General features: G+C 40.6%; 1 protein-coding gene across 1 annotated transcript; it reads left to right on the top strand.

Moving 5' to 3' along the window:
• Positions 1–375: 375 nt before the first annotated feature.
• Positions 376–20336, top strand: LOC118423190 (fibropellin-1-like). The gene is made up of 14 exons (XM_035831222.1): positions 376–439; positions 7641–7952; positions 8660–8752; positions 9103–9216; positions 9494–9607; positions 10059–10154; positions 10954–11067; positions 12316–12429; positions 12658–12876; positions 14027–14155; positions 14802–14921; positions 18152–18262; positions 19279–19359; positions 19685–20336. Exons 1-14 carry the CDS (start codon positions 382–384, stop codon positions 19789–19791), a joined length of 1782 nt encoding a protein of 593 aa, XP_035687115.1. The 5' UTR covers positions 376–381; the 3' UTR covers positions 19792–20336.
• Positions 20337–21789: the final 1453 nt, after the last annotated feature.

Below are 21789 nucleotides of genomic sequence, written 5' to 3'. Positions count from 1 at the left end.
GGCTTTTTGGGAACTGCAGGCACCGATTTCCGTAGGTGCGAACACTCATGACATGACCGGTTACCTTCAAGTCACAGAATAACAAGGGATCAACGTGTAGCCAACACGTAACAATATTACATCATTTCCAGGTAAAGTGTGCCCAATTTGGGCATTCTCAGTGCTATTGGCTGCTGAATATTTGCTTTGGGTTTACTCTTAATAAATGAGGCAACGCAACTGCACAACAAGTGCACCCGTGCCCGTGCTACATGGCAATGGAAACATTGAATGAGTGATAGCCATATTTGTACATACAATTTACATGTATCTCATGCACTAATATCAAAACTCGGGGCTCACGTACCGGGCACAGTTACAAGAAGTCATTGAGCATCAGACATGCTCAAGTTAGTGCTGTTCATCCTGACCTTCGCCGTCGAGGCAAGAGCGGTCAGATGTAGGTCCAATTCATTTCATTCCTGGAAGTTTTTTAATCATTTCAACTTCCAGTAATACCAAGACGTAAGCTAAGATAGTGCGAATTTTTATAGTTAGGGCTGCACAGCGGTAAGTAGAAAACATAGAGATTCATGATCAGCCAGACCGTAGGCAGATATTGCCGCATTCAAAATTTTGCCATGCCCTCCCATGTATATCGTTAGTTTTCCACGGCCGCGTTACACGATAGGTAAATTCTAGGTACGCAAGGTGAAGCCTCCTTCGAAGCGTCGCTGCTCGCTGCGGAAGGTCGTGTCTTTGTCCGCTTTCAAATAGATCCTGACCCATGGAGAAAATGTTCGAAAAATGTTCGAAATTTCGAGCGTACGGCTGCGCATTGACAGAATTTGATACGCCGGATTCATAGGGAGCGCATGATTTCGAAGAGGGCTACCTCTTGTTTCTTTTTTCTGATGTCGTATAATTTCTACTGTATGCAAATAGTTTCCAGTGCAACAGAACTTATAGGCCTTTTAGGGAGGCTAGAAACATACAGCAACACGTTTTAATGCCAATACTACATGGCAACGGGTCCAAAAAGCCATAGCCAGAGGTCGACCTTAAGGTGGGTCACACGTGTGTGTATTTTCAAGTGCGTATGAAATTTTGCCAATGCGAAGCCATAAGGCTTGATAAGCCCAACCTTTTTGAATTTTTCGGAGTAAATTGAATCATGCGTCACACCCACCTGGCGTATAAATCACAACTTCAGCAGATCCATTCCCTATGAGGTGCGTATGCAGTACACAACACTGTTTTTCTTGCTGTGATTAGCTGCGTATGCATGGCGCGTTCCTACCTATTTCGAACGCACCCAACTTATGCTGATCACATGCTGAACGCATTTCCGACAAATGCCAATTGTATTCAAAGTTTATTTTTGGTTCATTAAAGCCGCTTCCTCCTGCTGTTTCTATTACTAGTGCAAATTCATAGCGTGACCTGCAAACGTTAGATGTGCGTTTGTTATACGTTACTAATAAGCACAATGCGCTTCCTGATCTTAAAACGAACGGATAACGTGCAACATGTTGGCATTGTGCGTTGTATCTTCGCTGCACATACGCTATGTTTAAGCCTCTCAGAGCTCGTACCGCGGGATGAGCGTATCACTGCGTATGAAGCTCGAACACATGGCGTACTCGCGCCGCACTCGACCGACGTGGGACCGATGGACTGTCAATTTATAACTCAGGTGTACTGTATTACCGTATACCTGCGTACTTTAAGCTTATATAAAACGATTCAGATGCGTATGAGGTACGCATTGTGTGCGCGACAGCGTATGACATACGGAACGCATGGCAACTCGAAAATACACGCACGTGTGAGTGGGGTTCACACTTGCGTATACTTTCAAGTTCTCATGAGTTCCGTATTGGCATTTTTATATTTGATTTCAACCATACCATTATTTTTAACAATACAGGACGTTCCGCGATGGCTGATTACCTTCGCCAAGAAGGTTATATTATTTTTCGGTTATGGAATGATGTTGTGTTTCATATGTAGGTCAACAGCATATAACTCGAGAAGCTGTGTATGGATTTTAATGACATTTGGTATTTGAGTAGCGGTGTGCGGAAAGGAAGGCCGAGTTCGAAAATGGTTGGCGTAGCCTTTTTCCGTTAGGACGGTAGCAGACCGAGTGTGTCCGTCCGTTTGTTTGTTTGTAGAGCGGGTAACACGAGAAGCCTTGAATGGATCCTGATGACATTTGCATTGGTAGGTGGGTAGGAGTTAGGAAAATGAAGGTCAAGTTCGATAATAAGCCCCCTAGCGACTTCTTAAGGTACTGCAGCAAAACTTCCAATTTTGACATCTCGTGTTCTGGACACGCTATGTAGATAGAAGTGGTAGATAGCCCTTGGGGAAGACAGTAAGTGCTGTGAGTTTGGTCCCCCTAACGGCTTTCTTGGAACTGCAGGCACCGACTTTGATGAGAATAACTTAATGCTGACTTGCATTATGTAATACTGATTATGCAAATCAACAGCTAATTTACATAATTAATGAGGAAAGTTCATAAATCCACTGCATTCCATGATAGGACTTTCAAACTTGTCACATATGTAGCTGAGAAAGAGAGAAATGTCAATACATATGAATTATGCAAATAACTACCTCATTTACATAATCTATGAGAAAATATTAACGTGTTAACAGATCGTCATGATTTTTGGTATGTAGATAGCCTAAGTGTTGCCATACATAACGAAATACTAATAATGCAAATCAATAGCTAATTTTTAATGTGGAAAGTTTATAAATCCACTTCAGGGCATGATAGGACTTTCAAACTCGTCACACATGTAACTGAGAAAGAGAGGAATGTCAATAGACACTTAGCCAAAGCCCCCTATTATCATAATTTACTATTCGGCCAGGCCGGAGTCGGGTAGAGACTACATGATTTTGACAAAGCACGATGAAAGTTGCGTTGGAAAGTATCACAGCATCGTACATAATTTTATTGTCACCTTCGCCAAGAAGGTTATGTTTTTTTTGTAGCGTTTGTTGGTTTGTGGGGAACACACGTTCATGCAGTTGTTTGCTATTGGGATAGGTGCTCTTTAGTAATACATGTACATGAATAAGACCTTAAAGTCTTGAATAAAGGCATGATTATTTGGCAAAGGGATGTGTTCGGGGAACTCTACTTTTACCTACGATTTACCAGCGCCAATGATTTACCGCGATCATCGTGCGATTTATGGGGTAAGCTAACTATCGTAGGTATATAGTACGATGTATGTGACCGAAATTTCCTTTACTATCTACTTTAAAATTGACAATGGGTCTTTTTTTAACATCTAACTGGGGCCGCCCTAAGATGCCTGCTTTTCACGCGCTCGAACTCACGGCGCTCACGGATCACTAGTTGCCAAAGAGTGGTCAAGTTTTGATCAATGAATTTTTAACACATTCATCTAAAGAACATACTTGGATAAGAAATACATTCATATGGTTCATGAACCCTTCACCCTCCTAGTTACAAGTGGCAAACACTGAGGACGTTTTCGTGAATATAACTTCCGATTTTGTGCTGCGCTAGACAGTGCGCCCTAACTTGCCCCGCTTTTGTAATTTTCTCTTTTCGGAAGCTGGTGACCAATTTAAATAAACATGAATACAAATTTTATTTCTATGATATACTAGTATTAGCTTTCTTTTGACAGTAGAATTGTGATTGTGTGTGCTTCTCGTCTCCCGCGACGAGGGCTAAATCCAGCACAATCGAGGTCGTGTTTCGACAGAAAACCTCACCTGCGCCACTGTTGCGTTTCTAGACTAAATGAACAGGTTATCGGAATTCGCAGCGTTGTCAATTTATGAAAAATCCCTGTAAAATGATGAATGATATGTAACATATGTTATATATATGATAACCTTGAAAGACTTTTACAGTAAAAGAAGTGACCCAAATGAATGGACACGAACCATATACCAGATTTGACTCGATTGCTTATGTGTTTTGCACCGGGTATGTGTAATGGTGTATGTTTATAGCTTTATCGAACAGTTTTCAAATTTCACAAATGAAAAAAGTTTGATATTTCTTTGATATTTCATACGTTTTTTTTGTGGCGCGGGTTATTTTCACTCTCGACGGATGGCTTGCCAAACTATTAATGTCTAAGTGTATCATACTTGTAAAAAGGCAGGAAAAAACATGGCTTAGGGGTCCGACTGCTTGCAAGTTTAGTGTTATATCTACGGCAGGCTACCAGCGATGATTACATTGCTTGTATCGCAAATTCAAATTCAAAAGCAAACATTATCATCCAACATAGATATAATTTCTTTTTCAACGTTGTACGATAATCTGTTTCTCCACATCTGTAGGTTTTCATCCATATGGCCTCCTTTGGTCAATATTGACCATGGTAAAATCCTAATTGATATCCGCCCTACAACGTATGAATCGATAAACCAGTTACTTATTTAGTGTTTGGTATAGAATTCTGGCCTATTTATTTCCCATCAAATAAAACAAAAGGTATTTTTAAGTTAGTCTGAATACGGATACAAGTTAAGTTTTGTGGAAATCTAACTGTTGTAACTGAATCAAAAACCGCTGTAGAATGATATCCAAAATGTATCCAAAATAGTTTTTCAGTAATAAAAGGATGTTTACTTTTGATACTTGGTAAAAAGTAGACAAAATATAACTTAAATACTGTTGAAAGCATATTGGCGTCACTGTTGTGTCACTGTTGTGTCACTCTTGGGTGACTGTTGGGGCATCTTGCCACTTGCGTTATTTTTTAACTTTCAAAAAACCGTCGCGCTTGCTTGTGTCACCTCTAGGTTCGCTTGTGTCACCTCTAGGTTCGCTCGCGTATATATATGAATATGTATCAACGTTTCCCGTCAACGACTGTGGTGTTTACGTTGTTTTTCTCAGGTCGCTTTTCTACTAAACAAACACTCAGAGACTCAACTTTTTGCTGTTTTGTAAATTTTTATTTCTTATCTATGTGATGAATGTGTCACTGCTTGATACGGATCGTACACCTAGTAGCACGGGCCGTCGCTACGAAGCGACCCTCTTTTCAGCGCAATCATCAGTATTGGTAAAAATCTGTTTTTCGACAAAACGATAAGTAAATACACAATACACGTTACAACTATACTTTGCATGCAAATAACAGCTGTATGCATTAGCTATGCTTATTTAACTTTTTGATTGGCAAAGTCAGTGGCAACAAACACGCTGTACTTCTGCATAATAGGATCAGCAAAAAATCCGGGCATCTTAGGGCAGGGGGCATCTTACATGTTAGTCATCGTCTTATCTTTTATCAATTCTCAACTGTGTGCTCTTTGGTGAGACAAACCGCAATGAATAATGAGGTCACAGAAAGACTCCTAGCCACACTGGGTGATGGTGAAATCATGTCCGACAGTCGTCACCAAAGTAAACTAGAGTTCCACGAACACATACGTTTGCCAAATGAACCAGGTTTGTTATGTAGAATGATGTCTGTAGACATAAATGTGTTACGCATGACGTTTTATTTTATATGTTATTTGATAAAGTCACACAAACTCTTATCAACTAAGGTGATGGTCACCTCATGACATGACTTACTAGACTTACGTCGGGTGTCTCTCCTCCCCTACCACCCGAATCACTGCGGCAGCCCAGAAGACCCTGTCCAGCATCGCCTTTACCATGCTGTTTGCCACTAGTCCTGTGTCTCTTCCCAGCCGTGGTCTGTCCTGTCTCCTCTCCCCATGAGTGGATTCCACAAAACTATGCTGGACACCGCTTCCTTATCGTTTCTGTAGCAGTGCCCCGCAAACCTCAGTCGTCTAGCCCGTACTTTGTCTGGCAGTTTGGGGAGTCCAGAGAACAACACTTTGTTAGTACAGTGTTGTTTCCAGCTTACCTCGTACATCCATGAAAATGTGATGTAAATGACTTACTAGGGGGCCAGAATTTTAATCATTAGTCTTGGTGCGGACAATACCAACCAGTTTCTGACGTAATATCAAAAATATCAAAGATCTCTAGCAAGAACTAGTCCCCTGAGACTTGAGAATCTAACAGGTGTCAGAGCAACTACACAGAGGTGGAGTAGAGATACAATTTTTTAAATCCGAGAATCTCATAATCTTTATCTATACGCCTCTCAAAGTCTGTTTACTTTTCACATTTCCCCTCTCCCTCCCTCGCCCCCACTTTGTGCGTCTTCCCCTTTTGACCTTCCTTCTTTTCATTCCTCAACTTCTTTGCTTTCCTTCTTTCCATTTTTGCTTGTCTATTCCCTTTCATACATTCCAGTCATTCTAATCACTCTCATTCACTGTAGCGCACTCTTTTTATGTCTTATCCTTCTCTTATTATTTTCGGCCATCTTTCTTAGACTTCAACCCTTACCTCTATGAGAGCAACGCTACAACCAAACGCTCTTGCTCAGACGATTTCACTTTGGTAATCTAGGACTGAGATAAAATTTTTCCCCAAATTCAGTAAAATGGGAGCAGCGAATCCGTGAACCAAGACATTACTTTGGACTGGCCTAACGTTAACATGATAACAGTCAGTGCTCTGAGCAACCTGATACTCCAGAGGAGTACATACACCTTCCATATGGTAGACGGCCCTCATAATTGGCCAAAATTCTGTTGTTCCTTTCTTGAGTTATCCTCTTCATCGAACAGAGTGGGTTTATAAAATTTCGCCAATAATTATGCAAATCAGATCCTAATTTACATAATCAATATCAAATTGTACCAAGCATTACTTAAGCTTTCAGCATACCAAAAATCATGATGATCCGATCATCCCTTGACTTATTCTCTTTCAAAGTCTGAAACTAAACCGGCTCCTGCAGTTCCGAAAAAGCCGCTAGGGGACATTAACATACACCTCTTACTCCCTTCCCTCTTTGTCAGTTACATATATGACAAGTTTGAAAGTCCTATCATGGAATGCAGTGGATAACTTTCCTCATTGATTATGTAAATTAGCTGTTTGTTTGCATAATTAGTATTTCATTATGTAAGTCTTCACTTAGGCTATCTACATACCAAAAATCATAAAGATCCGTCAACACGTTCATGTTTTGCCATTAATTATGCAAATGACGTCATTTGCATAATTAATATTATCTTGGAATGCAGTGGATTTATATCCTGTCCTCATTAATTATGCAAATTAGCTGTTGATTTCCATAATCTGTATCCCATTATATAAGCCATCACTCATTCTATCTGCATATCAAAAATCATGACGATCCGTCAGCACGTTCTCGAGTTATTCTCGTCCGAAGTTTGAAAGGAATCCGACGCCTGCAGTTCCAAAAAAAGCTGCTAGGGGGCACAAACTCACAGCACGCACTTCCTGCCCCAAGGGGTATCTACTACTTAAAAATCACGACCATAGCATGTCCAGAACACGAGATATCAAACATTGAGGTTATGTTGCAGTACCTTAGCAAGCAGCTAGGGGCCCAATATCGAACTTGACCTTCGTTTTCCCGACCTCTACCCACCTACGAAATACCAAGGCTTCTCGAGTTATACTGTTTACAGACGGAAGAACAAACAGACGCACAAGCCTAAAACATAATATTAGCCATTCTGGCAAAGGTAACAATAGAGCAAATTTCATTTCACTTGAACTATAACGCTTACAATTGTATTCATAGACCTCCGTCTCGCCGGGGGTAAAGGCCCACACGAGGGTAGGGTGGAGGTTTCTCCATGGTGGAACGAACCATGGGGGACAGTATGCGACGACTCGTGGGACCTACATGATGCCGAAGTTGTGTGTCGTCAGCTTGGATATTCCGGTGCTTGGGAAGCGCCTAAGCACGCCTATTTTGGGATGGGAAGTGGAAGGATTTATCTTGACGAAGTAATGTGTAACGGGGACGAGCAATACCTGTCTGACTGCCCTCATAACGGCTGGGAGACTCACGACTGTGGACACCATGAGGACGCAGGGGTTGTTTGCATTGGTAAGCTTATTTTATGTCATACCTGTGATGCGAAAACGTTCGATACGGGTGTTCCGGACCGGGCCGTAACTTCCGTATCTCACAGGTTCGAAAGGCGTATCACACAAGCTTTCTTCGAGTAAATCGAACCATTTCGAACGGGCCGAATACGGCACGGTTGACAATTCGAATACCTGATTCGGACGTTGGAACATTGCTGTTGCAACACTTTTTGTTAGGGGGTACCACATTTGTTCAACTTCTGGCGCATTTCGCATCAAAACATGGGTTTTCTCAGGTGGGTATGACATAAATAAAATGCAACACGGTGTATTCCGCATCACCCTCGGTCCCAGCCCTCCCGCGGTCGGGCTGATACCTCTGGTGATACGGAATACACCGTGTTGTATTCTATATATATATATATATATATATATATATATATATATATATATATATATCACTTAACACGAATGAAAGCTCATCTGTGTTGGTAAATTCCATAGTGAAAAGTTTAAACTTTGTTCCAACACAAGGGAAGAAACTCACCATAAATTTTCGGCCGAACACTCCGACCTTCATCAGATGAATGATTCGCTGCGCTAATCCGGAAGTCGTTGGATGACGTCAGGTAGCAGCGAATCATAAATGGCGGGAAGGCGAAACCTGTCTGTTCCGTCATTATAATCTATAATACTTAAAACTTTTTTTTTGTTTCATTTGAACAGTCCAATGCAGTACCAACTGTATGAATGGCGGAACGTGCATGAACGATGTCTGTCGTTGCTCGCCCGGGTACACAGGGAGCAAATGTGAAACAGGTAAGCTGCGGTGGGGCAAATGTTTTGAAAATGTTTTAGAAACTGTTCTGGACTGACCGCGGTGTCTACTAACATACAAGACTGTGAAACAGTGCAGTAGGGGCGAGTTAACGAAATGCAAAGATACAGAGATATACAACGTGCACTTCCTTAATTACGGAACAACACATGAACAGGAGAAATATTGTTAACCTGGTATCCAGCCGTATTATAGCTCCCGAGTCTCTTCTTTCCTCTCCGTAAATGCAGTCTGTTGCGGAGAGGACAGGAGAGACTCGGAAGCTATAATACCAGGCTAAAATATTGTTACAAGTTAGTTCCATCATATACTATGTATTGTTACCTTTTAGAGATAGACGAGTGCAGCGGATCCCCTTGTATGAATGGCGCCCGTTGCCGAGATGAAGTCAACGGTTTCACCTGTGAGTGCGAACCCGGATGGAACGGAGCCAGGTGTGAACAGAGTGAGTCGTAGGAGTTCGCTCTGACGTTTTAGTGGTATCAATTTCATGATGACAGGCAAAAACAAGCTACTGACAAACCACAAGTGAAAATTAAGTTAAGATTATTTATGATTGAAACAATGGTATTCATTATGATAGTTCCTGAAGGCAACGTTGGTTGAACCGGTTCCATGATAGGTGACTGTGTTGGTGTTCATGGTGCTAGTTCTAAAAAAAATTAGAATTACTGTAATAACAGTAGAAGCATTGACGTTTTTCCTCAATATTTGTGTCGCAGACATTAACGAATGCTGGAGTAATCCTTGCATGAACGGTGGAACCTGCATCGACATCGTGAATGGATATATCTGTGACTGCATATCCGGCCAAACTGGGCGAAACTGCGAAAATGGTACGGTTATTAACGTTGAATGAAATTGCTCTTAAAATCACCGCGTGTGCGCTGACAAATATATCGACACCTGTGAAGAAGAAAAGACGTACATCTCACTGCCAGTCTACTTTTCCATAGAATTACACTAAAAAGCATTGACTATACAAGCTGGCTTTCTTAAACCTCTCTTTCTTTTGGATTTTCCCATTCGACCAGAAAAAGACACAACTTTTTTGGTCTTAGCATTCCCTTTCTTTGCCCGGATCCTTGAAGTACAGATATCTGAAGCTTTTAAGTGTGTGATTTGGTATCCGTTGATCTGTATTACATGTCAAGACTCCCTGCATCGTTTCAGTTAAAAGTTTATCTCATCTTCAAATTTCAGATTTCAAATATAAAAAGTTCTGATCGCATTCCCCCTTTGACACTTGAGATAAAAATTTCGTTCACATTTCCCACTTTCTTACAGCATACTGCAGCAGCAACCCTTGCATGAATGGGGGCACGTGCGAGAATGGCAGGTGCCTCTGTGTACAGGGTTACCAGGGACACTTATGTCAACTAGGTAAGTTGCTGCTTTACACTCCAAAAAATGTGCTAACTTAGTGCCTACACGTCGCATGCTTTTCAAGCGTCTGTCTGGTGCATGCCAATAAAAATGGGCATCATTTCAGGTTCAGTCTGTGACAAAAATAAGGCACGCGGACGAGCTAAGACAAAACGTTTCTCACAAAAAGGCAATATTTCAGTCTTAGTTGTATGAATACTTTTAACCAATTAATGGACCGCACGGGCAGAATAGAAAAATAAAACAACAGAAACCACAATGTCATAATTACACGCTAGGTCAAAGAAAGTCTGCATTTGCAAACAAACGGAAGTCGGCGAATATCGTCAGACCGACTGACATATGCCATCCCTATACTCGCCCGACACCTCAAAGCTCTGCACCGCAAAGATCTGACCGGTGACTACTCGTTGATGTCAAGAACAAGTTTCGGTGCACAGCGAGCCGCCGAGTCGGCCGACTCCTAAAAATCGCCGACGATCACTAAAAATAGCGAGCTGGTCGAGAAACCATCGGACGTATCACTGCAGAAAATGTCAATTAGACTTTTATGGAGTTTGCGGACTCGTCGAACAAATATCAAAACCGGACGTTCCGCTACAGTACCATATCACGCAGCTAGAGCGCCCTTCCGTACGGTTGTTCTTACCTTTCCTTTGTCATATAAAGACCTACCCATATATCAAATATCAAAACAATCCATCCATGCATTCTCTAGTTATCATGCTGACTAACATCGCTCTGACATACAAACGGCAGTCAATACAAACCATATCATACATTATGTTTTTTTCAGACGTAGATGAGTGCACTTCGTCTCCATGTTTGAACAACGCAGAATGCTTCAACGAGGTCCCAGGCTACACCTGCCACTGCCCACCTGGATACGCCGTAGTCAGATGCGGAATGGGTACATTTCTTCGTACTTTGATGGGGTTTTACACATATGCACTTCCTGTCACATACTTATAACATTATGCACATGTAAAGTTTAAAATCCATAGGCCAGCTTCTTCAACCAACTGGCATGGACGCTGTGACGCTTTGTTGCAACACTGGACAGCATTATTACGAGGGCGGTTCAAAAAGTAATGCCACTGGTTTCATAACAGGCTCATGTTTTTATCGAATGAGTTGAAATTTGGCACAAATGTACAAGACTATATCCTCTTGAGATTGAGATATCTCAATTTGTGGTTAAGATTTTTATGAGCAACTGAGATGATTTTAAGATGACCATACCCTTAAAAGCTTGTCAGGAGGTCAGTTCCTCTAGATCTTATAATTTTAAAACTATTGTAGGAAGCTGAAATTTTACCTGTATAGTAACAGATGTCTCTATAGATTACATGCTAAATTTCATGTTTGAACTCTCAATGGTACATCTTTTACAGCCACTAGAATGGAGCGAGTTGCTATATTACAGACTGTTTGTTTTAAAAGCCAAGTACGTGATTTGTTGAATAAAGGTTTTTGTAGACTGCTTTTCCATTAGCCAAAAGATGCGAAACTTGGCACAATCATTAACTGTTTCAAGATCAAGAAGTGTGTTCAGTTTAATTTTTCGCAGTTAATAAAAAAAGAATTGTTATGGAAACTTTAAGCAGCCCAACCCTAAACCACTGCTAATACCGACCCTGACGACCTTACTTCACACCAGGAACGAAAAAATAATAAGTGATTGTATTTCAAAGATGAAAATAGGCATGTGGCTTATAGGGAAATGCAACTTGATACATGTGCAATTTTAGTTCCTTACAATAGCTACAATTCATTTGGAGACATTATCAATTGCACGTTAATTGACCCTCTAATTTCGTCCGACGGGATAACAAGGGTATGGTCATCTTGAACTCAACTCAGTCACTCATAAAAATCTTAACAACAAATTGAAATATGTCAATCTCAAGAGGATATATTCTTGTACCTTTGTGCCAAATTTCAACTTATTCGATGAAAACATGAGTCTGTTATAAAACCAGTGGCATTACTTTTTGAACCGCCCTCGTACAACAATAAAGTCACAATTGTTTCGAAACAAGTAATTGTCCAACCTGACATATTTCATTATAATATATTGAGGATGTATTTGGCACCAAAGTCACTAAATGTCTGAACGTGTTAGTGATTTGTGTTGTAAACCAGCATATCGTTTCAGAGGTCAACGAATGTGCAAGTAACCCTTGCTGGAGAGGAGGGACATGTATTGACGGCACGGGCAGCTATACCTGTGTCTGTAAATATGGATCAGCTGGGCAAAACTGTGAAATTGGTAAGTAAATACTGCAACGCAGCTTTACCAAAAGTGACATTCCTTGATTTTTCAGATTATAATGTATTCATGTAGTTCTTTAGTCTACATTGTAGAGAATATATTTCTTGTGAAACAATTAAGTCTCAGCGCACCATTATGCAGATTGTAAAGGAAAAGTAATAACCTAGATAATGTAAATATTTTCAGTGTTCTGATTATTTCGCCATTTTCTGTTGTCTTCAACAGCCCTGAACAATGGGACCTGCTACTGGTTCTCTGACGATAGTCAGGCGCATGAGACCGCGTCCACAACCTGTGCTGACATGGGAGGACATCTGATGGACGTTAAAGAACCCAATGAACAACAGTGGATTGGCAGTCACATCTCTGATGTATCGGAATGGACATCTCTGAGAACCAAATCACATCCCAATTTTGTCTACAACGATGGGGCCCCTATCTCCAGTGGGTATTAGTTTTGCAGTGAATATACAGTCAAACCTGCCCGAGCGATCACCTCTTCTCAGCGACCACCTGGCCATTTCGACCGCTTTTTCTCGGTCCCGATTTTTTCCCCATTGATGTAAGCATTAAGCGACCTTCTCTCAACGACCACCTGGTCAACGCGACCGCGACCGGCCAAAATTGGGACCCATAACGACCGCATCATTTTCAAAATTGAGGTTTTCGTCAATTTTTGATGATAACTAGCGTGATTTTGTGCCGAAATCGACCAGTTTGCGTCGGATTTTGACTGCCATTACAATTCTATGTTTAGAATAAAGATGGCGGCGGCCAATGGGGCAGTCAACTGTAATATGGGAGGAAATTTCGTTGTAAGAAAATCCGAATTTAGTTGTTACAGAATTTTTTTTTTAAATTTATATCATTATAAAGTGAACGAATGCTGAAACGTATATAGCCTCATACCCTTTTAAGAAAGATCTGTGTGAGTGCTTTTATCCAACTGTACCATGCATTCACCCATGGGTAAGTACGCTATCGGGACGTACCGGGCATCGAATTCGAAAGGTGCACAGTAGTTATTTCAGATACGGCGATCAAAGTTCCCTTACTGTCTAAAACGTTAGTGTACAAATATTGAGCTTTAAAACACTGTGCGTGCGTGTTGTATTTGAAATTAAAGACCTCGCCTCTTTGCGTGCGTGCAGTGTGCTTGCTATTTGCCATTTAACACAACGGAAACCATTTATACTTTGCATCGGGCATGTTTTGAGTCGATACTCTTCTCAGCGACCACCTGTCCAAATCGACCACTTTTGTCTGGTCCCCCGGGTGGTCGTCTTGGGCAGGTTTGACTGTATGTCTTTAATTGTATATTAAGTTTGGACGCTAATCAAACTCACAGCCTCGTATTCGAATTCTTTTATTATTTTAGATATTCAAGAAACTAATTCAAAGAGCTTGTCTGCCATAAAACAATATGTTGAGATACAAATGATGAACACCTTTAATTTTCGTAGAAATGATTCGTCTTAGATCAGGTCTGCTTCAGTTAAAAAGTATAGCCTAACATGCCTAGGTGCGTTCATCCTTTTATGATATTGAAGGCAAATTCCTAACTGCTTTCTATCTGTTTTCTTTCCTTGAACAGACCAAGTTCAATGGACGTCAAAAAGCATGTACAGTCCCCATGACACATGTGTCTTACTGGACAGCGCCGACGGATATAGAGCTGTGTACACGTCATGCACCGAGCAATACAACTACGTCTGCGAAAGCCGTATGTATCTCACATGATTACCTTCATTACGAAGTCTATGCTTTACGTAGCTTTTGTATGCATGTATGCTTGAATGTAGCTCAGTAGCATAACTCAAGTATTTATTGATTGTCATAAAACTTGATATGCGGTTATGTTATGTTTAAAGAAATGACTAGATTCTGCATTCTCCAAGCAGACGTTCAGATCTGACTGATCCGGACGTGTTTTTCTCCATTTTGTCAGGCTTTTTGTCTAATTTTCTTCATGTCCACCGTTTTTTTTTCCTTGGCTGGCGGACATGAAGAAAACGGGACGAAATAGATAGTAATATAAAATTGCATTATGAAACGTAAAAAAACACTCGAAACTGAAGTTCTTATTGGAGAGTATAGATTTTGGGACACCTGGCGACTTGCCTTGGTACAGCATCGTACTTCCAGTTTCGAAATCTCGTGTCAAACAATAGTCACAGTTTTTTTGTGATAGACAGCTCATGTGGTCGGAAAGAAGTGATTTCTGTATTAGTTTTTTGTGGCACTGCAGGGGTCGTTTCAGCTGTAGACTTTATATACAGACACGATATTATTCAATAAGGGAATAATGAAATGCACGTGAGGATTAATTTTCTGATTCATCTTTTTCTTCTTTAAATTCGGTCTATCAGCCGCTATGCCGCGCGTCCCCAACATGTGTCACAACGGTGGACAGGCCCTCACTTGCTTCTCTGATGACACTATTTTCTGTTCCTGCCAGCCAGGCTATACCGGGCTCAACTGTGAAACAGGTACATTATTTATCTTACATTATACCAGGTCACGATGACCAATCAAATGGCCCGATTTCATGTTGTTTATGACGCCGTAGTACATGGAAAATCATTAACAGCCATTCGTTACATAGTTTGATTAACAAACGTTTGTTAATGACTTTTGAAAGTTTGAACCAATCAGAAGGATAGACACACAGGACTTTGCCCAGCAAAGGGTATGATCACTGACATTGTAGGGGTGACGGCTCCTTCTGTTGACATCAATAGCACGTTACTTTGTTCAAGCAAAAATTTTAAACACAAATCAACCTAATACATATGAAACATGAAAGTCTTTTTCAATTCAAGTCCAATTTAAAAGGACAAACTGAAAGCAGATTGTCCATACCATGCCAGCATTTCTAAAGCTGCCGCACAAATAATGGACAAAGTGCCGCAGATTTTCATTCAAGAAATCTCATGATCAGATTCAGACTCATTTCTGAGTCATGGGAAGCTCGGGTGACGTCCAGGAGCCACATTCAGCGGCTGGCAAGCTAGTGGGAAGCTGAACAGCTTTCCCAGGGAGAATAAATGCACGAAGGGGCGCTAGCGTTCAGAGTGGAGCCGGCCGCCGGGTCAGTTTGGATGGGCTATATGATAAAACCTTCACTCATTCGGTGTTTATAGCAAAGGACCAGTCGTTATGACACTATATACACCTCGGGGCGGGTCATTAACCCTTAATTATTTTGTTTTTTAAAGCTCATGATATTTGAACATTTCGACCCTGCGATGCAATTCGTATACAACTAGACATGTAGCATTTGCGAGCATATTTTAACCATTTTATATAAACGTTTTATCTGAAATCACTAAGCGCACCACGAGTAAAATAGACCAGTCCAAAAACACTTCCATTCAAAACATGAGCTTTTGCACAATCAAATCCAGTTCAAAATTGAATTTGAAAAGTGTCCCCCGTCACGCCCCGTGCATGAATGGGCTCTTTCAGAGTACACAAAATGGACCAAAACTCCAAACAAATCATTTTGAAGTAGCATGTGCCAAAAGTATAAACGAGGTCCTGTTGTCATGAGTCGACGTCCACGGGAATGTCGGACACTTCGGCGCATGGACACTTCGGCCCCTGCCAATCAGGACACTTCAGCCCCAAGCCGAGGACACTTCGGCCCCGGGTCCAGTCCACGATATACTTGTACCTTGCTTATACAAAATTATATAGTGTTCTCCTGTCTACTCGAGAAACGAGTTTCAAGACTTATTCATTTATTTATTTCAAGACTTAATTCTCAATATTTTTATCGTTGCGATCACATAGCTTTTCGATTAATTTGTACATTGCATAGCATTCCCACGCACATAAGAACTAGCGGAGCCGAAATGTCTTCGGCCTGGGGCCGAAGTGTACTGGACTCAGGCCGAAGTGTCCGTGTGCCGAACTGTCCTGATACCTGTACCAAGTTTCAGATAATTTGAATAATCAAGGTAGCTCATTGGCTGGTCACTTCATTGAACCAGGCACACCTGGGAAACCTCACAATACCAGGTGGTGGGGCCAAGGACCTACGGGTTATTGACCCCGGCACTTATAAATACAAAAATCCCCCACAAAAATTCCCCGATAAATCATTTCAAAGTGGTTTATTCAAAATGCTATACATGGATCCTCTGAATGAGCATCTAATTCACCACTATAGGGAAATGTCAGGTCATTTAGTTATAACACCATGGTATAGGGGTCATGATATACATTTTGGGTCTAAAAACGACCTAAAAACCTCAATGAATTCATTCTAAAAGAAGATATGAAAAAAATAAAAACACTTGCCAATGGGTATTGACCACCCCACCCTTGTGCCAAATTTGAGGTAATTTGGCCCAAAAATGAATGAGATGAATCGATTTGATATGATAAATAATAGATGATAATAAAAGAAATAGGTAAATCTAGAGATGTGACAGGAGAAGATAAGGAGGAGAAGAAGAAACATATCTGTGTTATGGTTGAAATATAAAAATGCTCACAATTTTGGGAGAGTTACTTTCGACCAAATGTATGAAATCAACTGACTCCTCTAGATCGCTTAAAAACTCTTTTTTAAATGTTGTATGGTTCGAAAATTTCGGGATCATTCAAAAGTCCAATGACCAATGTCATCACCAATTTAAGCCATCCAGGCCAAAGTCTGCAAAAAAATTTCAAACACCAAGTTCTGTTTGTAATTTTACTATAATGGCAGAAGCATCTCTTACGACATTAAACGCTATGTTAGAATGCACAAGAGCGTACTAGCTGGTATTCTATCATCAGACATTTTTGTGCCAATTTGAACTAGACACATAATGCACGAAACGCTGGACGTCTGGAGACCGCAAGAAGCTAGACGAAAGGGGTTTCGGCTATGTCAAGCATCCATCAATGGCATTTGTCTTAAATTCATGACTAATTACTTCATCCATCGACAAACGTTTGATAAAATATATGCCTCCAATTTTCATGGCAGAAATGCATAGCAGAAAAAAATTACGTACAACGAAATATCTAAACATTGCAAGCATTCGACACAGAACAGTCATCACAAAGCTCAGGATTAGTTCCCGCAGACTACATACTGAAAAAAGCAAACATAATTGTAACCGTATTCCCATGGAACAAAGCGTTTTTCAATGTTGTAACCTACATGAGGAGGGTAAGTGTCACTTTATTGTAGACTGTACTTTATACACCAACGAGTTAGAGAAATGTCCTCTTTGATTGCATACAAAACATGTTCCCTATTTTCCGCAGCATGGAAAAATTCTATTTCTTATGCAACTAGCTAAAGTTCTAACTTTTCATTCATGCATTGAACAATGGGTCTGTTGTCTCTTGAACTATATAACTACCAAATAGTAAACCAAGATTCCCTTTTCATTCATAATGATAATGCTGTCCCATCATGATCGTTCAAGGGATTAATGGTCAATTTAACCCGAAACAAGATTTTGCCATTGCATGTGACATGAGTGGGGCAAAACCTGAGCTTTTACATTTGATGCAGAAAACCTTACAAACTAATCAAAATAGTTGACTTAATGATAAGCTGAAAAAAACATTTGACTAGATCGTTGTTAAAAAGGTCTCTATGGAACGTTAGATTGACAGCCAGTGGTAATGAATTTATATGTTATCGTGGAAACGGAAAATGTATTGCTCCAGCACCTTATGATATACATGTTTGTGGTGCTGCATTTCCTTACAGATATTGACGAGTGCGCATCCAATCCGTGTCTAAACGGAGGAACCTGCCTGGAACACTTGGGCTTCTTTCAGTGCGAGTGTCCCGGTCCTTTTACGCGAGACAGGTGTGAAGGTAGGGTCCAATTATCTGACCAGTGCCATGTTAACATTTTATCGGCTTGCTCAACGACAGCCGATGCTGCTGACATTACTCAATCCTAAAAAAGTGTCTTTTTTGCTTTCTTCCATGTTCATGTGTGTTTGTGTGTTTGTGTGTGTGTGTGTGTGTGTTTGTGTGTGTGTGTTTGTGTGTGTGTGTGTGTGTGTGTGTGTGTGTGTGTGTGTGTGTGTGTTGGAGGTTAGAACAGTTCGAGGGACAGTAGAGCGAGACCTGGCAGAGATGGGATGCCACTTGAGAGCAGCTTCAGACAGGAAGGCTTGGAGAACGATGACGGCCCGCCTCAGCGAAGTCTGATATGCGGCGAGGATGAGTGAGAGTGATTGAATGTGTGTGTGTGTGTGTGTGTGTGTGTGTGTGTGTGTGTGTGTGTGTGTGTGTGTGTGCGTGCGTGTGCGCGCCTGTGTGTGTGCACGCGCATGAACGTTTCTAAAGAAGCTTTGACATACATGTATGCCCTCTTTAATGCTATATTGGTTGTGGTACTGGAAGTGTTGCAATTGATATTGGGTGAAGTCTGTCATATCTGATTGTCATATCTGGTTACTTATTGTGCAAATAAAATTCTGCATATGTATATGAAAATTGATTTTGTGGAAAACCTTTGATGAACACAGCGGGTGATTCGGTGTATTCCATTAATACTAGCCCCAATGGCACACCCCTCCAACAGCTGCGAGGAGATCAGAAATGTGACTAGGCATATAAAATGAAAAACAGTAACCTGTGAGGTTGATATTTGATATTAAAGAACTGGAAATGAGATCAGTGAAACTCTTCTTTGCTTCTAACGGACAAGGAACGCGGTAGTCTGAAAGTCAACTGACTCACTGTGCCTTTTCCGTCTTTTCCTGCTATGATAAAAAATCTACATCACTTTTTGACACACACTCGTATGCTTTTGATACGTAGCTACAATGTCACTGACGTCTTGCTTCAACAGTCTCAGACTTTGAAAATATTGATTTCAGACAGCAGCTGCGTGCCAAACCCTTGTCCGTTCAGTTGGACCTGCGTTGGTACTGACGGGGGTATATCTTGCCTCATGCCGAGTAAGTAATCATATATTCACCGCTGAAGCCAGGTCTACGTTGTAACATCCTATGAGGTAAAACGTGTATCTGTGTTTACAACTATACAAGAGGATACTTCTGCTACCTATAAGTTTACCCGTAATCTACACGTCTGTATATACATATTGTAGTAAGACGATTCCCTTGAGCAGCTTCTAAGGGAAATTACGAATGCCTATATAGAAGTAGCATTAATGGCTCTAGAAAAAGAGACTAAACTTAATTTCGCATCCTCACCACAGAGTAGATATCTATATGTGTCTTCTAACGTTATATCAAATTTTACTCGCTCCATTTCCTACAGGTCGCAAACATGGAAGAACTGCTTTCCAATGTACCAACTCTTCCTGTCATGAAGGCTGGACTTGTAAGGAACTTGGCACAGCGGGGTACACTTGTATTGCACCGTGAACTGCTCGACCCAACAACTAGTCCATTAGTCACCGTGGCGGCAAAGGGTTACTGTCCCTACAACGCTTTACGTTAAATGTGACACCTAAGTGGTACGATGAATTTAGGAAGAATGGCTACGTTTACGCTAAGTTTAAGTACATCGCTACACACAACGAGAACTTCGTTGTCATGAAATTATAGGATGGAAATGACCAAAAACTCAAATTTCTAGAATCAATACCTGCACGGCATGAAAAACGGAATTTAAGCATGCTTAAATGATGCTTAACGTTGACGTATTTTCCTTCTTTACGGATCTATACATTTCTTATACGAGTACGTAAAGATTGGCGTTACGTAGTCTTTACGTAGGTGCTGATAGGTCCGTATTTTCCGGTTTTTTAAGTTGCCTTTCGGCAGCTTTAAGTTGTTGTAAATAATTACTAAAACTCATTTAAATTGCATTTAAATATTACGTTTATAAAACTTTAAGCATTGTTACGGCTTATTTACGTGTGCGTAAAGATGATCATTAGGTGGCTTATAGGTGCGGATAGGTCCGTATTTTCCGGTTTTTTAAGTTGCCTTTCAGCAGCTTAAAGATGTTGTAAATGTTTATTAAAACTCATTTAAATTGCAATTAAATATTACGTTTCATAAAACTTTAAACATCGTTACGGCTCATTTACGTGTGCGTAAAGATGATCATTAGGTGCTTATAGATCCGTATTTTCCGGTTTTTTAAGTTGCCTTTCAGTAGCTTAAATATTTCGTAAATGATTATTAAAACGCCCTTAATACATGTTTAAAGTTCACGTTTATTTCTTCTGAAGCCTTTATACTTGTCATATACGTGTGCATTAAGATGTTTATACTTTGTGTATTGGTGCCCTTTTAGCAGCTTAAAGTTGTCATAAACACTTATTAAAACACCCTCAATACATGTTTAAAGTTCACGTTTATTTCCTCTTAAGTCTTTTTACGTCTCATATACGTGTGCATTAAGATGTTTAATAAGATGTGCATTGTTACCCTTTTAGCAGCTTAAAGTTGTCATAAACACTTATAAAAACACCCTTAATACATGTTTAAAGTTCCCTTTTATCTTCTTTGAAGCCTCTTTACGTCTCATATACATGCGCATTGAGAGGATTTTAATGTGTCTATATTTGTCCTTTTAGCAGCTAAAGGTTGTCATAAATACGTACTTAAACACCCTTAAGACATGTTTAAAGTTCCCTTTCTACGTCTCATATACGTGTGCATTAAGGTAATTATAAGGTGTGGATAAGTGTCATTTAAGCGGGATAAAGTTAATCATAAGCACGTTTTAAAGCAAGAAAATACAATGGATGAAACTTTGAAATTTTAATTGAATTACGAGAAAACATTACATGGAAAAGTAAAAAAAAAACCTACAGCCTACTAGGTATTTGTGGCCTATCATTCTGATGTAGTCGGCAGTTGAAGCAATCACAACGGCTGTGCAATTCCGTGCAGCATCTAAGTCCACAGTCCCATTTCCAGTGTCGGGCGAAGCGTCACGGCGTAAGTTAAAAAGAGCACACAGTTCCATCTGGCCACCACAGGAATAAGAATCCGGTAAGATCTAGAGTAGTGGCCGATATGACTCGTGTTGTTGGATGGTCTTGGACTCTTGGATTATTTGGACGCGAAACATGTTCAGCTTGCAGTCTCGGCTTCTATTAATCCGGATGGTACAAAGGTCGTGATTTCCCAATCTGTGTCGATTTCCAACAACATCAACTTGTACAGAATGATAGCCACCTACTATCTTTGCGTCAAATTCCGTCACCGGGGGTCCTAGCCGGTAACAGCAGTGTCACGGCCACAACTTGCGGGTTAGAACAGGTCCAAACTTTCTTCAATACTTCTTTTCAAATGAGCGCCTGGAAAATAACCTCTCCTTGTGGTATGGTAAATTTGAACCCCCCACTCTTTTCTGCCATTGGATACATCCTATCACATGACACAGCCGCTGTGTATGTATAGTAT

The sequence above is a fragment of the Branchiostoma floridae genome, chromosome 9, assembly GCF_000003815.2.
Source record: "Branchiostoma floridae strain S238N-H82 chromosome 9, Bfl_VNyyK, whole genome shotgun sequence".
In the NCBI taxonomy this organism is placed as follows: domain Eukaryota; kingdom Metazoa; phylum Chordata; class Leptocardii; order Amphioxiformes; family Branchiostomatidae; genus Branchiostoma; species Branchiostoma floridae.
Note: the sequence above shows the minus strand (reverse complement) of the source record. Positions and strands in the feature narration are given on the sequence as shown.